At 41.9% G+C, this 19,183-nt stretch overlaps 1 protein-coding gene across 1 annotated transcript in view; it reads left to right on the top strand.

Annotated features, from left to right (window-relative positions):
* The first annotated feature begins 2,129 nt into the window (after positions 1-2,129).
* The window catches only part of LOC132828080 (uncharacterized), a 33,334-nt gene continuing 16,280 nt past the window's right edge, over positions 2,130-19,183 (top strand). Inside the window, exons 1-3 of the mRNA XM_060844993.1 lie at positions 2,130-2,208; positions 10,414-10,734; positions 17,085-17,408. Coding sequence (XP_060700976.1) covers positions 2,172-2,208; positions 10,414-10,734; positions 17,085-17,408 — 682 coding nt within the window. The 5' untranslated portion in view covers positions 2,130-2,171. The remainder of the gene's footprint in view (positions 2,209-10,413; positions 10,735-17,084; positions 17,409-19,183) is intronic.

Here is a 19,183-nt window from a genome sequence, read left to right as displayed (position 1 = left end):
GTGTGGTTAGCTTCTAAAAGCTTGAAATTGTGCCACACTGTGAGTCCGACTGACAATCTTAAATTGGTTGTCTAGGTAGCTCAGATTTGGCTGTACTCACACAAGGAACATACAGGGCTGTTGCACAGGTGTAATTGAGAAGGGAAATAACATGTTTTCTTTAGAGAAGGGAAAACTGAGAGGGGATCTGATTGTGAGGTACTGAAGAAGGTTTGCACCCGAAACATTGACTTCTCCACCTCTTGATGGTGCTTGGCTTGCTGTGTTCTTCCAGCCTCCTGCCTGATTATGAGGGTCATGGATAGGGAGTGTATGAAACACCTGTTCCCCTTAGGTAAAGGGCAATAACAGGAGGGCATAAATTTAAGGTGAGGGCAGGAGGTTAAGAAGGGAGTTGAAGAAATTTCTTTTCATTTTTTTTTGGGAGCTGATGATAGCCTAGTGGCATTATCACAAGGCTGTTAATCCAGACACCCAGGTAATATTCTGGGGATCTGGATTCGAACTCTGCCATGGCTACTGATGGCTGTGAAACTATTACCGATTGTTGGAAAAACCCATCTGGTTCACTAGTGTTCTTCAAAGAAGGAAATTGCCATCCTTAACAGATCTGACCTATGTTGACTCCAGTCCTACAGCAATGTGAGGGTCAACTTTTAACTGCCCTCTGGGAAATTAAGCAATGGGCATGAAATACTGACACAAACAGCAAAGCTTTCTTCCTCTGGATGAATAAAACAATTTACAGGATGGTGGGAATATGGAATGCACTACTTGGGAGGGTAAAGGAGCTGGGTAAGTTCACAGCCTTTAAAAAGTACTCGGATCAGCACTTGAAATGATTTGATTTATTGTAGTTACAAGATCCTACAGCACAGTGAAAAGCTTTGTTTTGCGAGTAGTACAGGCAGTTCCTATCGATCAAGGACATACAGGTCACAGAGTGCTTAGACAGAGTGAGATGTACAGGTTACACTGCACAGAAGGTGCGCAAAGCAAGATCAACATTGTTTGAGGTTAGAGAGGTCCACTCATTAGTCTAACCAGAGCTGGGAAGAAGCAGTTTTTGAACCTGCTGGTGTGTGTGTGTGTGTGTGCGTGTTCGAGCTTCTTTATCTTCTGCCTGATGGAAGAGGTTGTAGGAGAGCATTACCGGGATGCGATGGGTCTTTAATGATGTTGGCAGCCTTCTCACACAAAAGAGCCATGTAAATGGACCCCATGGATGGGAGGTCAGCTTCTGTGATGGTCCAGGCTGGGCCCATAACTTTCTGTAGCTTCTTACAGTCCTGAGCAGAGCAGTTGCCATACTAGGCCATTTTGCATCCAGATACAGTGCTTTTGATCCTCCATTGGTAAAAGTTGGTGACAGTTCTTATGGATATGCCAAATTTCCTAAGCTGCCTGAGGAAGAAAAGATGTTGTTATACCTTCGTAACCTTGCCATCTACATGGAGAAGTCTGTTAACATCACTCTGAGGAAACTGACACTCTTCACCCTCTCTGCCTCAACTCTGTTGAGATAGATAAGGGCATATCCTCCTCCTCCTGTCTTCCTGAAGTCAATGATCAATTATTTTGTTTTGTGAACATTGAGGAAGTGGGTGTTATCATTGCACCACTACACCAAGTGCTCTGTCTTGGGGCGCATCGTCACTCAGAGGTAAGCCCTGCTGCCTCAGGGATATTTTCGAATCTAAATTAATAATTCCAGCAAAGAGACTGAAGTGAATAACTCTATATTTACTGACAGTATAAAGCAAGGTGGAAAAGTTAGCTCTGAAGGTGAACAAAAGGGCTTTGAAAATCTCTAGTCAGTTTGATTGTGGATGCTTTTATCATTGAATTTATTTCAGGATGAAATAAAAAGATTTTCAGCTATGAGAATCAAGGATATAGAAAAAGGGTGGAGAATTGATTTAAGGTCAATGATCAGCTAAGGTGATGTTGAATGGCAGGGCAAGTTCAAGTGACAGTAAAGCCTACTCCTGCCCCTCCTTCTTCAGTACTTGTTTCATCATCTGCTTCACGATGGTTTCATCACTGGGCTTCCTGTTATCTTCTTCTTCTTTTAAATTATTACCACAGTTCTATCAGGCATTTATTTCAATATCAGAACTAAGACCTTGGTGACTGAGGACAAGCAGTGATCAGGTCTTTGTGAATAAGATATGTGGCGTCTCGTTCTTCTCATTTGTTCCCTGCCTGGTGAGTGTCAGTCAGAGCTGAATAATTTGTATTTGTTTAAATCTGGTGTATGGGTTATAGGGAAGAGATGTTAAAGGACTTGGAGGCATGAAATGGTTTAAAAGAACCAGCAAAAATTAATGAATAGTATTTTGGCAAAGTCCAGTAGTCTTTCAACTGCACAACTGGACCACAGAAATATTTATCACTATGTCGTAAACCATGTTAATTGTTGTAAATAGTAAATAGTAAACAATAAAAATCATACCATTGGTTGAAAATGTATCTGAGTAATAATCAAAACATAAAAGTGGCCTATTTAAGTTGTAAGAAAATTATTTCTTGAATAGTCTAATGTCCAATATACAGAGAAGCCTGCAGTAGCAACAATCTCTCAAACGGAATATGTCTTGAGTTTGCAATTGTTCCTGTTATTTAACTTCTGTTAACAAAATATTGTTATAACAGTCAAGTATCACTGGTACACTTTTTGCATATAGTACTCCCAAACCATAACTGTTTTCTTTTTACACTTAAACATCAAACAACTCCAAATCCAAATTAACTTTAAAATGTTTTGCTGCAATGAAATTGTAATGAATAGCACCGAGTTCTCCCCTATTACTGGCAAGTATGTTTTCTAACCATAATGTTAAACTCACCCATTTCTGCATCATGAATCTGATCATTCGTTTGCTTTCAGCCTGTTGATAAAAATTAATGCCTCTAATTTACTATTTACAAACACATTTCACAACTTACCAAATGTACTTCCACATTTTCAACTGAAACATGCTACAGTTTATCATTCTCCCTGTTTGCAATGCTTCCTCTTTCTGATCTGATTTCTCTTCCTTTCCCTTACCTTACTTTCCCTTCAGCATTTTAGTCCTTTCTGCAATTTTTCAGCTCTTCTCTCTGCTTCTCCACCCAATTTTTAATCCTCCATTTCGATGTAAACTATTTCCCCAATTGCAGATTCCTCCCCAACAAGGTAACCTACATGTTCAGAGACCATTTCTACATTCTCTACAGGCTGTTCATCCTCTGACAACTCCATTTTGCCAGGAATCTGAACCCTGTCCAACTGAAACATTTCTCCCTCAAAGTAATTAGTTTCCTTGTCATATTCTTACACTGGCTGCTCTAATGTACTGGGAATAACCCTGGGCTAAGTGCTAGTTGCATTGAGGCTTTTGAAGAGATTCTCGTCATGAAATTTCTTAGTGCTTTTCACTAAATCAGGAACAACTCACCAGTCAGCAAATATAGCAAACAGGCTACCATCTCTTGTACCTGCACCATCTGAGTATGCCCACTAGGGGCGTAGACAAATCAGGAGTTCTCATGAAGGGCTTATGCCCAAGATGTCGTTTCTCCTGCTTTTCAGATGCTGCCAGACCTGCTGTGCTTTTTCAGCACCATATTCTCGAGCCTGAAGTTGCCAGTCTGGTCTGAGGTTGCAATCCAGGCCAGTACAGTCTCTGCCATCTGGAGGAAGATACAGCATTGTAGAAAAAAGGTCAATGAGTTTCCTCACTTCTCCAGCACTAGTGGCACCATCTTCTCCTCAGTACCTCATACCCCTTACCTCTCTCTCTCTCTCTTTCTCTCCCTCTCTGTGCTACTTACCTCCCACCAAGGCTCATGTTCCACTATTCTCACTGTTGCCTGCAGCATCTGCCTTTAGTCATTGTCCCTCATCCAAAACTCTGGCACCATTATCTCTGAACATCCCCTGCTTTGCCTGCTCACTCACTTGGGATAACTTCCTGTGTGCACAAAAAACAATTCAGCTGTGTCATTATCTTTCATCTCCATTAATAGGGCAGAAAGAGTTAAGACGAGAACTGGGCTGTCAGATATTCAGCTCCTCAGCCCATTATGTGAAAGATATCCTAACTGTGACCTCTCAAGTGGCTGTCAGACTGGGTCCAAAACTCTAGTCTGGTATCAGAGACTGGTCTTGACTTCCTATGCTGTGAAACACCTGAGGGAAGATTATCCCTCTTGATTTGATTGAGACCAACTGACAATTATGATGAGGTTCCAAACTTTGTGCCTGTGTTAAGTAGTGAGACATGACACAAGTAATATAAGCCTGGTACCTCGGACTGAGAGGATAGTATGCAAAAAGATAAAGAATGGAGAGGCAAGGCGGATGTTCTAAGTTTGCAGGTAGGCTTGGAATGAGTGCATGAGCTGGTGAATGTCCCTGGTCTAGTCCATGAGCTGGTGAATGTCCCTGGCTATACAATGTCCTTACTACAACGTTATAATGATGTTTGCTATTGCAATGTTAAAGTCCAGATCTGTCCTGTAAATGGTTTGGAGATGTATCATGAGGGTTCTTAAAGGCTAGCACCAGTTGTAATGCCAATGTCTGTCAATGTGGGGCTGAAGCATATGAAGTACACAGTGACATGTTGGTGCCCAGTATTCAATATAAAGGCCTTTGGAGCAACCGAAGAGCATGATTTAGGCAGTTAACTGCTCTGATTTCCATTTCGAGAATTCTCAATGGCTAGCTGAAGCTAAGTATTGATGAGGTCAGTTGTGACATTAATGAGGCATTTAACAAGTTATAATCCTCCTTAATTGGTGTATCATTGCTTCTTGTTGAGAAACATGCCTCACTATAGATGCATAAAACATGTAGCAAGTTTTTCCCGATGCAGAAATGGGCCTTGCTGGAATTCTCGCCCCATTCTGACACAAAATTCACCATCTCTCATGTCATCTACAATTCTATAAGATTCTGCCCACTGTGTTTATTATCTTCAAATACTTTCTTCAAGCCCCTTTGCTTTCCCTTGTTGAACGCCAATGGAAAATGCTGTCCTTGCCAGGTCCGGCCTACACAAGACTTCAGACCCATAGCAATGTTGTTGGCAATAAGGTCCTCCGTGTAGTTGATGCTGGATCATAAATGCTGGTCTGGCCAATGTCACCCACAACCTAGAAAGGAATAAAGAAAAACCTCCTTCTTATGTTTTTGTTGCATGAACTATGTGGTTTTCCCTCTCCAAATCCTACTGCAATTGAGGGCATTGTAGAAGGATATGAAAAGTTAATAAAGATGTGTGCCAGTAACACCACCCACTATGGTGAAGCACATGGACCTGACAGTGAACGGTTTAGAATCTCGAAGATGTTACAGCCTAACATCCAGGCCCTATGCATTGTCTCTGTAACAATGTTTCTCATAATAAGAGATAAGGTAGGGTAGTAGGTTGCTGTTCAATGGTTTGGTGTGGGTTCGATGGGCCAAATGGCCTGCTTCCACACTGTAGGGATTCTATATTATAACAATGTAACTTGTTGCTAATAGGGATTAATAGTAGAAAATGTCCATTTAAAAGATACTTAGATAGGTACATGAATAAGAAAAGTTTGGAGGGAAATGGGCTACGAGCAAGCAGGTAGGACTAGTTTAGTTTGAGATTATGTTCGGCATGGACGGGTTGGACCGAAGTGTCTGTTTCTGAGCTGTTTGACTATGACCTTTGGGCTGCTCCCTCATGAGAGAAAGAGAACTGGTGGTTGGTTTAACCTGAGGATCACCATGCTTTGGGCAAGGGGAAAGGTCAAAGAGGCCTTCATGGTGTCTGTAGTCAGGGCGGGATTTAAACCCGAAGTTGGCATCACTCTACATGCAAACCAACCATCCAGCCAACTAAGCTAACCAACTGCCTAATAGGCAGCAAGCTACTTCTTGTTCAATGCGACAGTTGTTTCTAGTTCGACCAGTGAGTGGTTTTTCTCTGTCATGCTAGGCCAAACAGTCATTGTAGTTTCCTAGGAAGTGGAAGCCAGTTGCAAACCTCCCACACAGTGAGGTGTAATCTTGATTTTGCTAAACACGTGATAGCAGCCAACAATGGAGAGAGTGTAAAATATTTCACCGATTCCACAGTGATTAGATTCCCTACAGTGTGGAAACAGGCCATTTGGCTAAACAAGTCCACACCGACCCTCTGAAGAGTAACCCACCCAGACCCATTTCTCTACATTTACCCCTGACTAATGCACCTAGAGTATGGGCAATTTAGCATGGCCAATTCACCTGATCTGCACATCCTTGGATTGTGGGAGGTAACTGGAGCACCTGGAGGAAACCCATGCAGACACAGGGAGAAATGTATAAACTCCACACAGACAGTCACCCGAGGCTGGAATCGAAGCCGGCTCCCTGGCACTGTGAGGCAGCAGTGATAACCACTGAGCCACTGTGCCACCCATAAATGAATGAATTGGAGAAAATCTCAAATTTTATTGTTGTTGCCATTATGAAGAAAAGTTCACATTTATGTAGAATCTTTCACAACCTTCAGATGTCCCAAAGTACACAAAAGTCATTATTTATTTGAAGATATGCCATTTTTGTAATGATGCAGAAATGGTCATGAATTTATACAAACCCAAGTTCTCCAGTCAGGCAGAAGAAAATAACCAGACTATCTTTTTTCCTCAGTGATTGTTGGTTGAAGAGTAATTGTTAACGAGCATTTTGTGAAGTACTTAAACTTACACCACAGCTACTTTTCCATCAGGAACGTTTCTGTCCACATGATAGGGTAAATATGGGGTTGCATCATATGCACGTGATACGGGTTGCAGTGGCTGCCTGGAAAGCCAGTGAGACCCTTATAATACCTCTTTTCCAGAGGCCTGTTGCATCTTGAAACAATCAGGCACTCAACAGATGATAACGAGGCTCTCCCCTACAATGAGGGACCTAGTGATGGACAGCCTTCCCACCAAAGGCAGCAGGTCTTCAGGACCTGAATGCCATTGGAAGATGGTGAGCATAGAGTCAGAAACAGGCAAGTCACGGTGTAAGAGGTCTCATGGGGCAGAGGTCATTGGGAAAGTGGTGTGAAGGAGGATTTGTTGGTAGCAAGGACGAGTTGAAGGCTTTCAGCAGGTAATCCCAGCAACCAAGCCTACTGATGTAAAATCCCGTAGTCAGGCACTGGGGGGCTTTGGATAAGGATCCCCCTGGGAACCCACAAACAAACATGGCTGAGTTTAGATATCATACTGAACATACAGACTTTGTAACAATGGCAGCAAGATGAAGCCATGAATTGATCTCAGTTGAGGTCAGAGTGGGAAGCCTTCCAGTAAAGGCTCTGAACAATATTGAAATGGGACAGTCTCCATCACCCCCTTCTCCAGCCAATTAAATGGCTCTTATCAGAAATGTCGCACAATCGGTAGTATTCCATGTGATACACATATAATCTGAGGTAACCCTCTTCGCTGATGAATAAAGAAATTGAGGGTTTGGTTAAGAAAAAGAAGGAAGCATATGTCAGGTACAGACAGGATAGATCGAGTGAATCCTTAGAAGAGGATAAAGGCAGAAGGGGTATACTTAAGAGGGAAATCAGGAGGGCAAAAAGTGGACATGAGATAGCTTTGGCAAATAGAATTAAGGAGAATCCAAAGGGTTTTTACAAATATATTAAGGACAAAAGGCTAACTAGGGAGAGAATAGGGCCCTTCAAAGATCAACAAGGCGGCCTTTGTGTGGAGCCACAGAAAATGGGGGAGATACTAAATGAATATTTTGCATCAGTATTTACTGTGGAAAAGGATATGGAAGATATAGACTGTAGGGAAATAGATGGTGACATCTTGCAAAATGTCCGGATTACAGAGGAGGAAGTGCTGGATGCCTTGAAATGGTTAAAGGTGAATAAATCCCCAGGACCTGATCAGGTGTACCCGAGAACTCTGTGGGAAACTAGAGAAGTGATTGCTGGGCCTCTTGCTGAGATATTTGTATCATCGATAGTCACAGGTGAGGTGCAGAAGACTGGAGGTTGGCAAACGTGGTGCCACTGTTTAAGAAGGGCGGTAAGGACGAACAAGGGAACTATAGACCAGTGAGCCTGACCTCAGTGGTGGGCAAGTTGTTGAAGGGAATCCTGAGAGACAGGATGTACATGTATTTGGAAAGGCAAGGACTGATTAGGGATAGTCAACATGGCTTTGTGCATGGGAAATCATGTCTCACAAACATATTGAGTTTTTTGAAGAAGTAACAAAGAGGATTGATGAGGGCAGAGCAGTAGACGTGATCTATATGGACTTCAGTAAGGCGTTCGACAAGGTTCCCCATGGAAGACTGATTAGCATGGGTATTTCTCATGGAATACAGGGAATACGTGGTGTCATTTGCAAACTTACTAACTGTACCTCTTATGCTCCCATCCAAATCAGTTATGTAAATGACAAAAAGTAGAGGACCCAGCACTGATCCTTGTGGCACTCCACTAGTCACAGGCCTTCAGTCTGAAAAACAACCCTCTACCACCACCCTCTGTCTTCTACCTTTGAGCCAGTCCTGTATCCAAATGACTAGTTCTCCCTGTATTCCATGAAACCTAACCTTGCTAATCAGTCTCCATGGGGAACCTTGTCGAACGCCTTACTGAAGTCCACATAGATCACATCTACTGTTCTGCCCTCATCAATCCTCTTTGTTACTTCTTCATGGGCTGAGAAGTGGCAGATGGAGTTTAATTCAAATAAATGCGAGGTGCTGCATTTTGGGAAAGCAAATCAGAGCAGGACTTATACACTTAATGGTAAGGTCCTAGAGAGTGTTGCTGAACAGAGAGACCTTGAAGTGCAGGTTCATAGCTTCTTGAAAGTGGAGTCGCAGGTAGATAGGATAGTGAAGAAGGCGTTTGGTATGCTTTCCTTTATTGGTCAGAGTATTGAGTACAGGAGTTGGGTGGTCATTTTGCGGCTGTACAGGACATTGGTTAGGCCACTGTTGGAAGATTGCGTGCAATTCTGGTCTCCTTCCTATCGGAAAGATGTTGTGAAACTTGAAAGGGTTCAGAAAAGATTTAAAAGGATGTTGCCAGGATTGGAGGATTTGAGCTACAGGGAGAGGCTGAACAGGCTGGGGCTATTTTCCCTGGAGCATCAGAGGTCGAGGGGTGACCTTATAGAAGTTTACAAACTTGTGAGGGGCATGGATAGGATAAATAGGCAAAGTCTTTTCCCTGGGGTCGGGGAGTTCAGACCTAGAGGGCATATGTTTAGGGTGAGAGGGGAAAGATATAAAAGAGATATAAGGGCCAATCTTTTCACACAGAGGGTGGTATGTGTATGGAATGAGCTGCCAGAGGATGTGGTGGAAGTTGGTACAATTGCAACATTTAAGAGGCATCTGGATGGGTATATGAGTAGGAAGGGTTTGGAAGGATATGGGCTGGGTGCTGGCAGGTGGGAGTAGATTGGATTGGGATATCTGGTCGGCGTGGATGGGTTGGATCGAAGGGTCTGGTTCCATGCTGTACATCTCTATGACTCTACGGCATGTAGTGCCCTCCTTCAGCACTGAACTGGAATGACAACTGAGATCTTCAGCTGTGGGTAGAATTTGATCAAACAACGTATTAACACAGACATGAGGGTGCCAATACAAAGCCACAGCCGGCACCACCACCAACATAACTAAGGAACATACTTTAATCCTTAGCATGTAGGTGGGGCTGTTACCAGCTGAGGTTTGAGTTATAAGAAGTTTGAATCTTGACCGAATCCCATCACCAATCCACCCAATTCTCACTTTAGCGGAAAATGTGAGACGCCAGGGAGGTGGCTCGGCTTTTAAATATGTTAATTAGCTCAAATTGTTCCTTCAAATTCTCCTATTGGCTGAGAAATATGACAATTCAAGGAAGGTTAGGGACTGAGCTATCAGGGGTATTGTGCCTTTCCTCTTCATTGGTGGATCCTGTGTCTTCCCTTGGCCAGCAGCGACCAATCAGGAAGTCCCTTCTCTACCCTTCTGATCTCCCCCAACTTCATATAGCCACCAACATCTCAACCCAAGAAGCAGGTTTCTACTTTCCAACCCCATGATCAACCTGCAAACACAAGACATTATCCATGGAATTAAGCCCCACAGAATGTGACTGAATCCCAATTTCCAGGTTCCCTGCTCTTGATTACTGCAGGCGGGTCAAGAAAGTTATCAATCTCCAAATGCTCCCACGAGACAAAACCATAGGATCTGTCACATTCTGAGGCTGTGACAGGTCACTATACTAATATTTCCTTTCAACACAAACTATAAGAAATTCAACAGTGTTAATAGATGTACTTGAGATATTCCTATCTACAGGACTAATTCTTATTAAAATGTGTTGGTTTGAAGTATTTCTTCCCTGTTCAACTTATGAAATGTTGTCTACCCAGCTTCAGGTGCATTGTCAGCGAAAAAGAAAGTAAAAGGAATTGTGGGAAGAACGATTATAATAAATTGTTCTTATGACAAACAGTACCAGCAAAACATGAAATACTGGTGTCATGGTTGGACTAATCAATGTACATATGTGGTGAGAACAGACAATCCAGAGGGACAACGAGGAAGAATGTCAATTAAAGATAACAAGGCACAAGGAGTATTTATTGTTACAATGGAAAACCTTCACTGGAGAGATGCAGGATGGTACAGCTGTGGGATTGATCGACCTGGCCTTGATTTAAGGTTTGCCTTAATGCTGCAAGTAACTCACGGTACGTGTCTCACTGATTTTCTTTCTTACTCTCAACTGAAATGTTTGATGAATGTTTCACAGGTTTGAATCCTACTGTGATAGATGATGAAACTTGAATTCACAACATGATCGGAAATTAAAAGCTAGTCACTGGCATCCATGTAATTACTGTAGATTGTTGTAAACACCTATTTGGTTCACTGATGACTTTTATGGAAGGAAATCTGCCATCCGTATCCAGTCTGGCTTACACATATCTCCAGACCCACACCAATGTGATTGAGCCTTAACTAACTTTAAAATAGTCTAGACCCTCCGTTCATGGGCAATAAATGCTGGCCCAGCTCGCAATGCCAATACTCATGAATGAAGAAAACAAACATAAGACCTTAGGTACAGGAGGAGGCCTTTCAGCCCATTGAGCTTGCTCCACCTTTCAATTTGAACATTTAACATAGAATATCACACCATGCCTGTGCAGACTATGATACCATTCTGAACTAATCCTATATATGGTCCATAATCCCTTGCTCCCTGTTTGTTCATGTGTCTGCCTAAATGCCTCTTAAACTTGGCTAACCTATTTACTTCTACTAGTCCCCTGACAGTGCATTATTACGACTGATCATCACCTCAACATTATCTTGTCACAGTATTCTCTGTCACCTTGATCAATCAATTTCAGTCTTAAACAGTCCCAAAACTGAGTCTCCATTGCTTCTGTAGTCACCCCCCACCACCACAGCTCAATGTTAAATAACGTCCCCTCTTATCCTGAGATTAGCCCCTGTGGTCTTACCCTCAATAGCAGGACAACAGACAATAGACAATAGACAATAGGTGCAGGAGTAGGCCATTCAGCCCTTCGAGCCTGCACCGCCATTCAATATGATCATGGCTGATCATTCCTAATCAGTATCTGCTTCCTGCTTATCTCCATAACCCTTGATTCCACTATCTTTGAGAGCTCTATCCAACTCTTTCTTAAATGAATGCAGAGACTGGGCCTCCACTGCCCTCTGGGACAGAGCATTCCACACAGCTACCACTCTCTAGGTGAAGAAGTTTCTCCTCATCTCTGTCCTAAATGGTCTACCCCGTATTTTTAAGCTGTGTCCTCTGGTTCGGCATGCACCCATCAGTGGAAACATGTTTCCTGCTGCCAGAGTGTCCAATCCTTTCATAATCTTATATGTCTCAATCATATCCCCTCTCAGTCTTCTAAACTCAAGGGTAGACAAGCCCAGTCGCTTCAGTCTTTCAGGAGAAACATATTATCTGCATCCAGCCTGTCACACCCTGTCATAAGTTTCAATAAGGCCACCCCTTAACTTGCAAAATTCCTAGGAATGTAGACCCAGCTTCCTCAAATCTCTCCTTGCATCATAATTCCACTATCCCAGGAATTAATCTGATAAGCTCCTGTTGCACTCTCTATAAAGCAAGTACATTCTTTCTGGAAAGGAAACCAAACTGCACAATTTGGTATGATGTATACAATTTGCTTAACTTCAGGCTATTGATAAATACATTCCATGGGAATGAAATCACCACAGTTTGCTCCGTCTGTACTTGGTTCAATGTCATTAATATTAGTAGCTACAAATAGTCAGAGTATTGAACAGGAAATATTAATTTTCTAGGAAATGTAAACAAATCATTAACATATTTAGTAGGCTCTCTGATATGATCAACTAGGAGAAAGCTAGGACTGCAGATGCTGGAGATCAGAGCTGAAAAATGTGTTCCTGGAAAAGTGCAGCAGGTCAGGCAGCATCCAAGGAGCAGGAGAATCGACGTTTCGGGCATAAGCCTGAAGAATGACTTATGCCCGAAACATCGATTCTCCTGCTCCTTGGATGCTGCCTGACCTGCTGCACTTTTCCAGCAACGCATTTTTCATCTCTGACATGATGCATGATAGGCAATAATTAATAACTACAGTCAGATATCCCCTGTTGAATCCTGTGTGTTATGATCTGCCTGTACTGCATGCAAAACAATACCTTTCACTTTACCTCGGTACATGTGACAATAATAAGTCAAGTCAAATCATATCAGGTCATTGTTAGATATCATGTAATTAAATGCTTGCATTCAGACTAAGGCTATTAGATTATAAATACAGAAGCCACGAGTCTCAAAAGCAGTGATTCTCAGAAAATGATAAAATTGGAATTAGTCCAAATGTTGGAAGCTCAGCATGGTTCATATTATCTGCACATCCACTAATATCATTTATTGTATCCATTGCTCCCAATGCGGTCTCCTCTACATTGGGGAGACTGGGCGCCTCCTAGCAGAGCGCTTTAGGGAACATCTCCGAGACACCTGCACCAATCAACCACACCGTCCCGTGGCCCAACATTTCAACTCCCACTCCCACTCTGCCGAGGACATGGAGGTCCTGGGCCTCCTTCACGGCCGCTCCCTCACCACCAGACGCCTGGAGGAAGAATGCCTCATCTTCTGTCTCGGAACACTTCAACTCCAGGGCATCAATGTAGACTTCAATAGCTTCCTCATTTCCCCTTCCCCCACCTCATCCTAGTTTCAAACTTCCAGCTCAGCACAGTCCCCATGACTTGTCCGGACTTGTCCGACCTGCCTAGCTCCTTTTCCACCTATACACTCCACCCTTTCTTCCCTGACCTATCACCTTCATCTCCTCCCCCACTCACCCATTGTACTCTATGCTACTCTCTCCCCACCCCCACCCTCCCCTAGCTTATCTCTCCATGCTTCCGGCTCACTGCCCTTATTCCTGAAGAAGGGCTTTTGCCCGAAACGTCGATTTCGCTGCTTCTTGGATGCTGCCTGAACTGCTGTGCTCTTCCAGCACCACTGATCCAGAATCTGGTTTCCAGCATCTGCAGTCATTGTTTTTACCCCATGGTTCATAGACTGCCTAGAGTGTTGGATGATACACATAATCAAACAAATAATCAGGTCAGCCTAAAATAATTCAATTCTACAAGTGAACTAAACTTCTGTTCTGCACTCTCTTAACCTAAGTCTTGAGATATCGCTGATCAAAGGATAAATGAAATGAGATGCATTCATCCCATGGAATCAGTGAGACTGAATATCATAGATAAGAACAAAATGTCACAACCTTTGCTCTTGCATCTCCCAGTTGAAATTGATATGAGAATCTGGGGGTGTGTGGTCACTGTTTTAAAAGTAAAATAAGTCTCTTTATTTATTGTTTAGTCATTGGGCTGTATTTTCCTGACCTGGTGGAGCATTTGGACCAGGTTGTGACTGGAAAAGTGATACCGATAAAGCTCCTTAACATCTTCCTGCCTGTTAGGAGAATTTCTCAGATGCAGGATGGCTGGATACAGGCAGACTGTCAGCTAGGCCAAGAGACATTTTGCAGAGGTGATCGCATTGTCCCCCTTCCTCCAATGTAACCTCCTTGGAGGTGAACTATTGAAGGCCATTGAAGCTGGAGGCTCCAATGAGGGAGCCATAAGGATGGAGTGTCTCAACTACATACAGTACCAATTTAGGGCAGAGTATTCAACATAATGTTTGCCCAACTAACTGTTGGAGAGCTTGGAGCAATGATAACAATTGTAGAAGTTAGTGTCAGGATGTTCAAAGGTCTGTACCTGCTTTAACAAAATGATGGCATCAATGAGCAGTGAGAGAGCGATGCTGTCTCAGAGAGCAGCAACAGTTTGAAGAAACCAACAAAGCTGATATGGCTGAATATTTTTGAAGAAATCAGAATTAAACAACACTTCTGGAAAGAGAGAAATAGCTGTCAAAACCTGACCAGATGAAGAAAGCTGAGTGTAGTCGCATATTTACCCACATCCCACTGTCCAGATGAGGATATAAATAACATCACAGAAACAGTGACATATCAGGAAAGGGAAGGGAGGGATGAGCTCAGGATTTCACAATAATCAGAGAATCAGGAATGAGTAAATTGTTGGACCTGCAGGTGACAAGTGCCAAGGTCTTGAACAGACTTTAGTCTTGGGTTAATCCAGGAAGTTTCTGGTGAATCCTTTCTGAATATATAATGGATGGATTATTCAAAAATGATATTGTTATTGATTGTTTAGGAACAATGGTTGGACTATCTCTTTTTGGAGAGGATTGTGCCTGACATTAACATAGAGGAAGTTGCTTCACTTACCATCATAATGTCCACCAACCTGAATGTCCGGGGGTGGCTGTATACAGATATGCATGTTTCATTAACTGAGGAGTTATGGATGGAACTGAAAATGTGTGACAATGCATGTTCAGAGAAACTGGTTCCTTCTGAATTTGTGTGCTTGCAGGATTTATGCTCACCATGCACCAACATGGAGTGCTGGACTTCAATGGTCCAGTTAGATAACTGAAGGCTCACACTTCACAAGTGAATAAAGGCAGCCAATGGTGGAGGTTGCAGCTGTGTAGACTCTGTGGCAGAGACTATATCTGTATAGCTGGCCATGGGCTTCTAAAACAATGGATAAAATGTTAACCATTGAGAAGCAGCAGATAGTCTGTGATGTGATGACAGGATTGCCAAACTCATTGTCCATAACTGTACACAGATTGGAGGAGTCCAAATCAAGCCTATCTGAAAACAAAAAATGTTGGAACTCACAACAGGTGAGGCAGCATCTACGGAGGGAAAGCAAACTAACATTTAGAGTCTAGTTGACTCTTCACTTCAGCTCTGATATGCTTTAATTGGAAGGCAAAATATGCTTAAGGAATTGTATGATGTTACATGTTTTGTTACTTTAGGGACTTGTGTGTATTTTCCAAATGAATGAAGACTGTGTGTAGTAAAGCACTCAGGGTCAAGCTCAGAACCTGGAGCATTTCAAAGGCAAACTTCCCCTTCGCAAGTTAACTCAATTATTTATGAATGTATCGTATTGAAGGACCATCAACTTTTTTTTTAAAAGTCTGCAATCCTGCTATTTCTTATAAAACCACAGTGTCATTGAGTCATAGAGATGTACAGCATGGAAACAGACCCTTCGGTCCAACACGTCCATGCCGACCAGATATCCTAAATGAATCTAGTCCCATTTGCCAGCACAGACCCCATATCCCTCTCAACCTTTCCTATTCATGTACTCATCCAGATGTCTTTAAAATGTTGTAATTGTACTAGCCTCCACCACTTCCTCTGGCAGCTAATTCCATATACACACCACCTTTTGCGTGAAAAAGTTGCCCCTTATGTCCCTTTAAATCTTTCCCCTGTCACCCTAAACATATGATCTCTAGTTCAGGACTCCCACAAGTCAGGGAAAAGACCCTGTCTGTTTATCCTATCCATGCTCCTCATGATTTTAAAAGCCTCTATAATGTCACCCCTCAGCATTTGATGGTCCAAAGAAAACAGCCCAAGCCAATTCAACCTCTCCCTATAGCTCAAACCCTCCAACCCTGGCCAACATCCTTGTAAATCTTTTCTGAACACTTTTGGATTTGAAATGATGGAGTATCTCACGCTGGAGAGACAGGTCAGTGATTAAAATTTTCTAATGAGGTTCCATTTCTCCTATTTTTGGGATCAATTTGAATTTAATGAATTTAGGCTTTGTTTTCCTTGGTCTTCCAGCTGGAGCAGGGAAATACATTTCCAATGATGCTCATGAACTGGGAACTGCAGGAGTCCAATCTGGCAGTCTCCCCCTAAGCAAACTTCACGCCATGAGTCACCTTCATCTCAGTTGATTAACATTCATATGATCAACAAAGATCCCATCCACCACCCAAAATATCCTCACCACCAGCTCCCATTTCACTTTGCCATGATCTATGTTGCCTTCCTCTCATACCGGTCCAATGTCAGATGAAAAATGGATTGTAAAATTCAAAGAAGGTCATTCCATTAATTTTTCTCAACCTTCACCAACCATCTCATTTTCTGATTCTCGCACACCCTCACAACCTCCAATTTCAGATAAAGTAATCTCTTTCAGCAGCAGTTCACTGAGCTCCAACGCAATTACATTCCTTACTTAAATCTGCAAAACCTGTAACCAATACCTGGTAAATTTTCATTGTAATTTTCTGCTCCATTAATCACTGATTTGACTTCATCATATTTGAGAGTAAAATCGTTCAGTAACTTTGAAGGCTGACTGCCTGTTGCCGAAAGAAATTATTGGCACTGACATTCATGTTGATTCATCCTCAACATTTCTGCCCTAATCTGGAGACCTACTCTGCTATTATCTAATGGTAGTCATTCTAGTTCAGGTTGCTAGGAGAGTCATGGAGAGTTAAATATGCTGGTGAGATTCCAACAAGAGGAGCCATGGCTAAACTGTGTTAGATACTCAGCATTTAAGTTTTGGATATTTATGCAGTACATGAATATTTGTTTCTTTTCCACAGAATCCGTGTCCATTCCTGTTCTCAAATTCACTTCACCACCAAATGTCTCATGTTCTGGGGGGTCAGTGTCAATCTCCTGTGAATCTGTCCGGGGATCCCTTCCCATATACTACCAATGGAATGAAAGGACCTCGTCTCAAAATTCAGAGATATCTGACACCAATAAATTGGATCTACATTGTCAATCCTTCAAACAGCAAAATCATCAATATTACTGCACAGCCAAAAATCAGCAGGGAATAAAAGACAGTAGAATGGTTGAAGTATTAGTTATCAACAGATCAGCGAACAATTGCAAGTATGTGGTAGAGATCAGCAGCATTGGTAAGTATTGTTTTAAACAAACAGTTAAATTTTTTTAACAGAAATCTAACCAAACTGGTCACTGATTAAGTTCCTTCAGGAACTCCGCGAAGCTGCAACTGGCCAAATTCACTCATTTGGTCTCTCAACAGTTCTGAACACAGCTACTGATTTGCATTTTCCTTGTAAAAATGAACAAAAAAAATCCCTAAAACCTGTACACAACCCATAAAACATGATGTATTCCCATGAAACTAACATGTAACTTGATTGGCTTGATAATTATTAAGGAGGAGAAAGTGAGGACTGAAGATGTTGGGGATTAGAGTCGATAAGTGTGGTGCTGGAAAAGCACAGCCAATCAGGCAGCATCTGAGGTGCAGGAGAGTCATTCACGATGAAGAGCTTATGCTCAAAACATTGACTCTACTGCTCCTCAGATGCTGTCTGACCTGCTGTGCTTTTCCAGCACCACACTTTTCAACTCTAGATCATTATTAACCTCACCTGAGACATGGTGGCTCTTAGGTCTGACCACCACCAGCTATCTCTCTCTCCAATGCGAGAACCCTGTATTTCAGCAGGGCTATGGCGACTTTATCTTTTTACCATTAACCAATATGTCTATATTGCAGATTGGTTGAAGATCTGATGCTTAATGAATTACAACTGGCCCCTTTTGTTCATCCTTCTTTTGTCAATTCTTTTTGGAGAGCGGCGATTTACCAAATTTCTTCACAAAAGGGTCCTATAATATATAAATAATCCAACTGGCCTATGTTGTACATCCACAGCCCTTGATGGTCTAGTGTATCCTTATGACTGCAAGAACCCTTCCTTTCCTTTGGCCTGACATTAATCCCAACTGCTCCAGTACATGTAGTAAAGTCCTATGTATTCCTTAATGGCTTCTGGGATAATCAAAAGATTGTCTATATGTTAGATCACTGCGATGCTTCTTAAACTTCATATCATTTTCCAATTGAAGTGCTTGAAATAGCAACCCTTATATAATTATTCATCAATTCCAATTTCAGAAACAATTATCCACACTTGGCTGTTTTATATCGTTCATTTAGATCAGAGACCCAAGCAGAAAGAGTCAAATTAGCAATTTTGTCACAGACTGATCAAGGCCAGTCTATAGAAGGCAAAGCTTTTAACCCAATTGGAGATTGGCATATTTCCAAAACTACACATGTAGCAAATGGAGAGTGTATGGTGAAATTAGATGATAGATGCCAGCAGAAAGATTAATTATTATATTTGTAGGTCTGAGAAGGAGGGGTGGGGTCCAATTCACTGAGCGATTTATATATTGCAATTTTACTTTGTTTAGAAAACTGTTGAAATCTGCTGATCATTTCAAACTGTCTTTTGAAATTTTGATAGTCCTTTCTTGGATTTTCCAACATGTTCAATTGTCTCAAAGCCCTTTCAGTATTTCAGAGCTCACTTTCATAATAGAAGCATATATCTCAGAGATTTTTGTTTTTCACACTTTCCCTTAAACATTTTTAAAACACAGTTCATTTAGATATTTTTCAAACTAGTTAATCTCACAATTATTAAGGAATAAAGAATAAAAGTAGACAGACATCAGGATCCATGCTGACATTTTTTTCAAAAATAAAAGCACATATTGCAAGTAATGTTATATTTTTGTTCACTGCAATTGATATCACTTTAACCCCTTTAAGTTTTTTTCATTCATTCACAGGATGCAGATCTCATCGGCGGGGCCAATATTTATTGCCCATCCTCAAGAGTCAATCAAATTGTCGTGGGTCTGGAGT

This window comes from Hemiscyllium ocellatum, chromosome 26 (assembly GCF_020745735.1).
Source record: "Hemiscyllium ocellatum isolate sHemOce1 chromosome 26, sHemOce1.pat.X.cur, whole genome shotgun sequence".
NCBI lineage: Eukaryota > Metazoa > Chordata > Chondrichthyes > Orectolobiformes > Hemiscylliidae > Hemiscyllium > Hemiscyllium ocellatum.
Note: the sequence above shows the minus strand (reverse complement) of the source record. Positions and strands in the feature narration are given on the sequence as shown.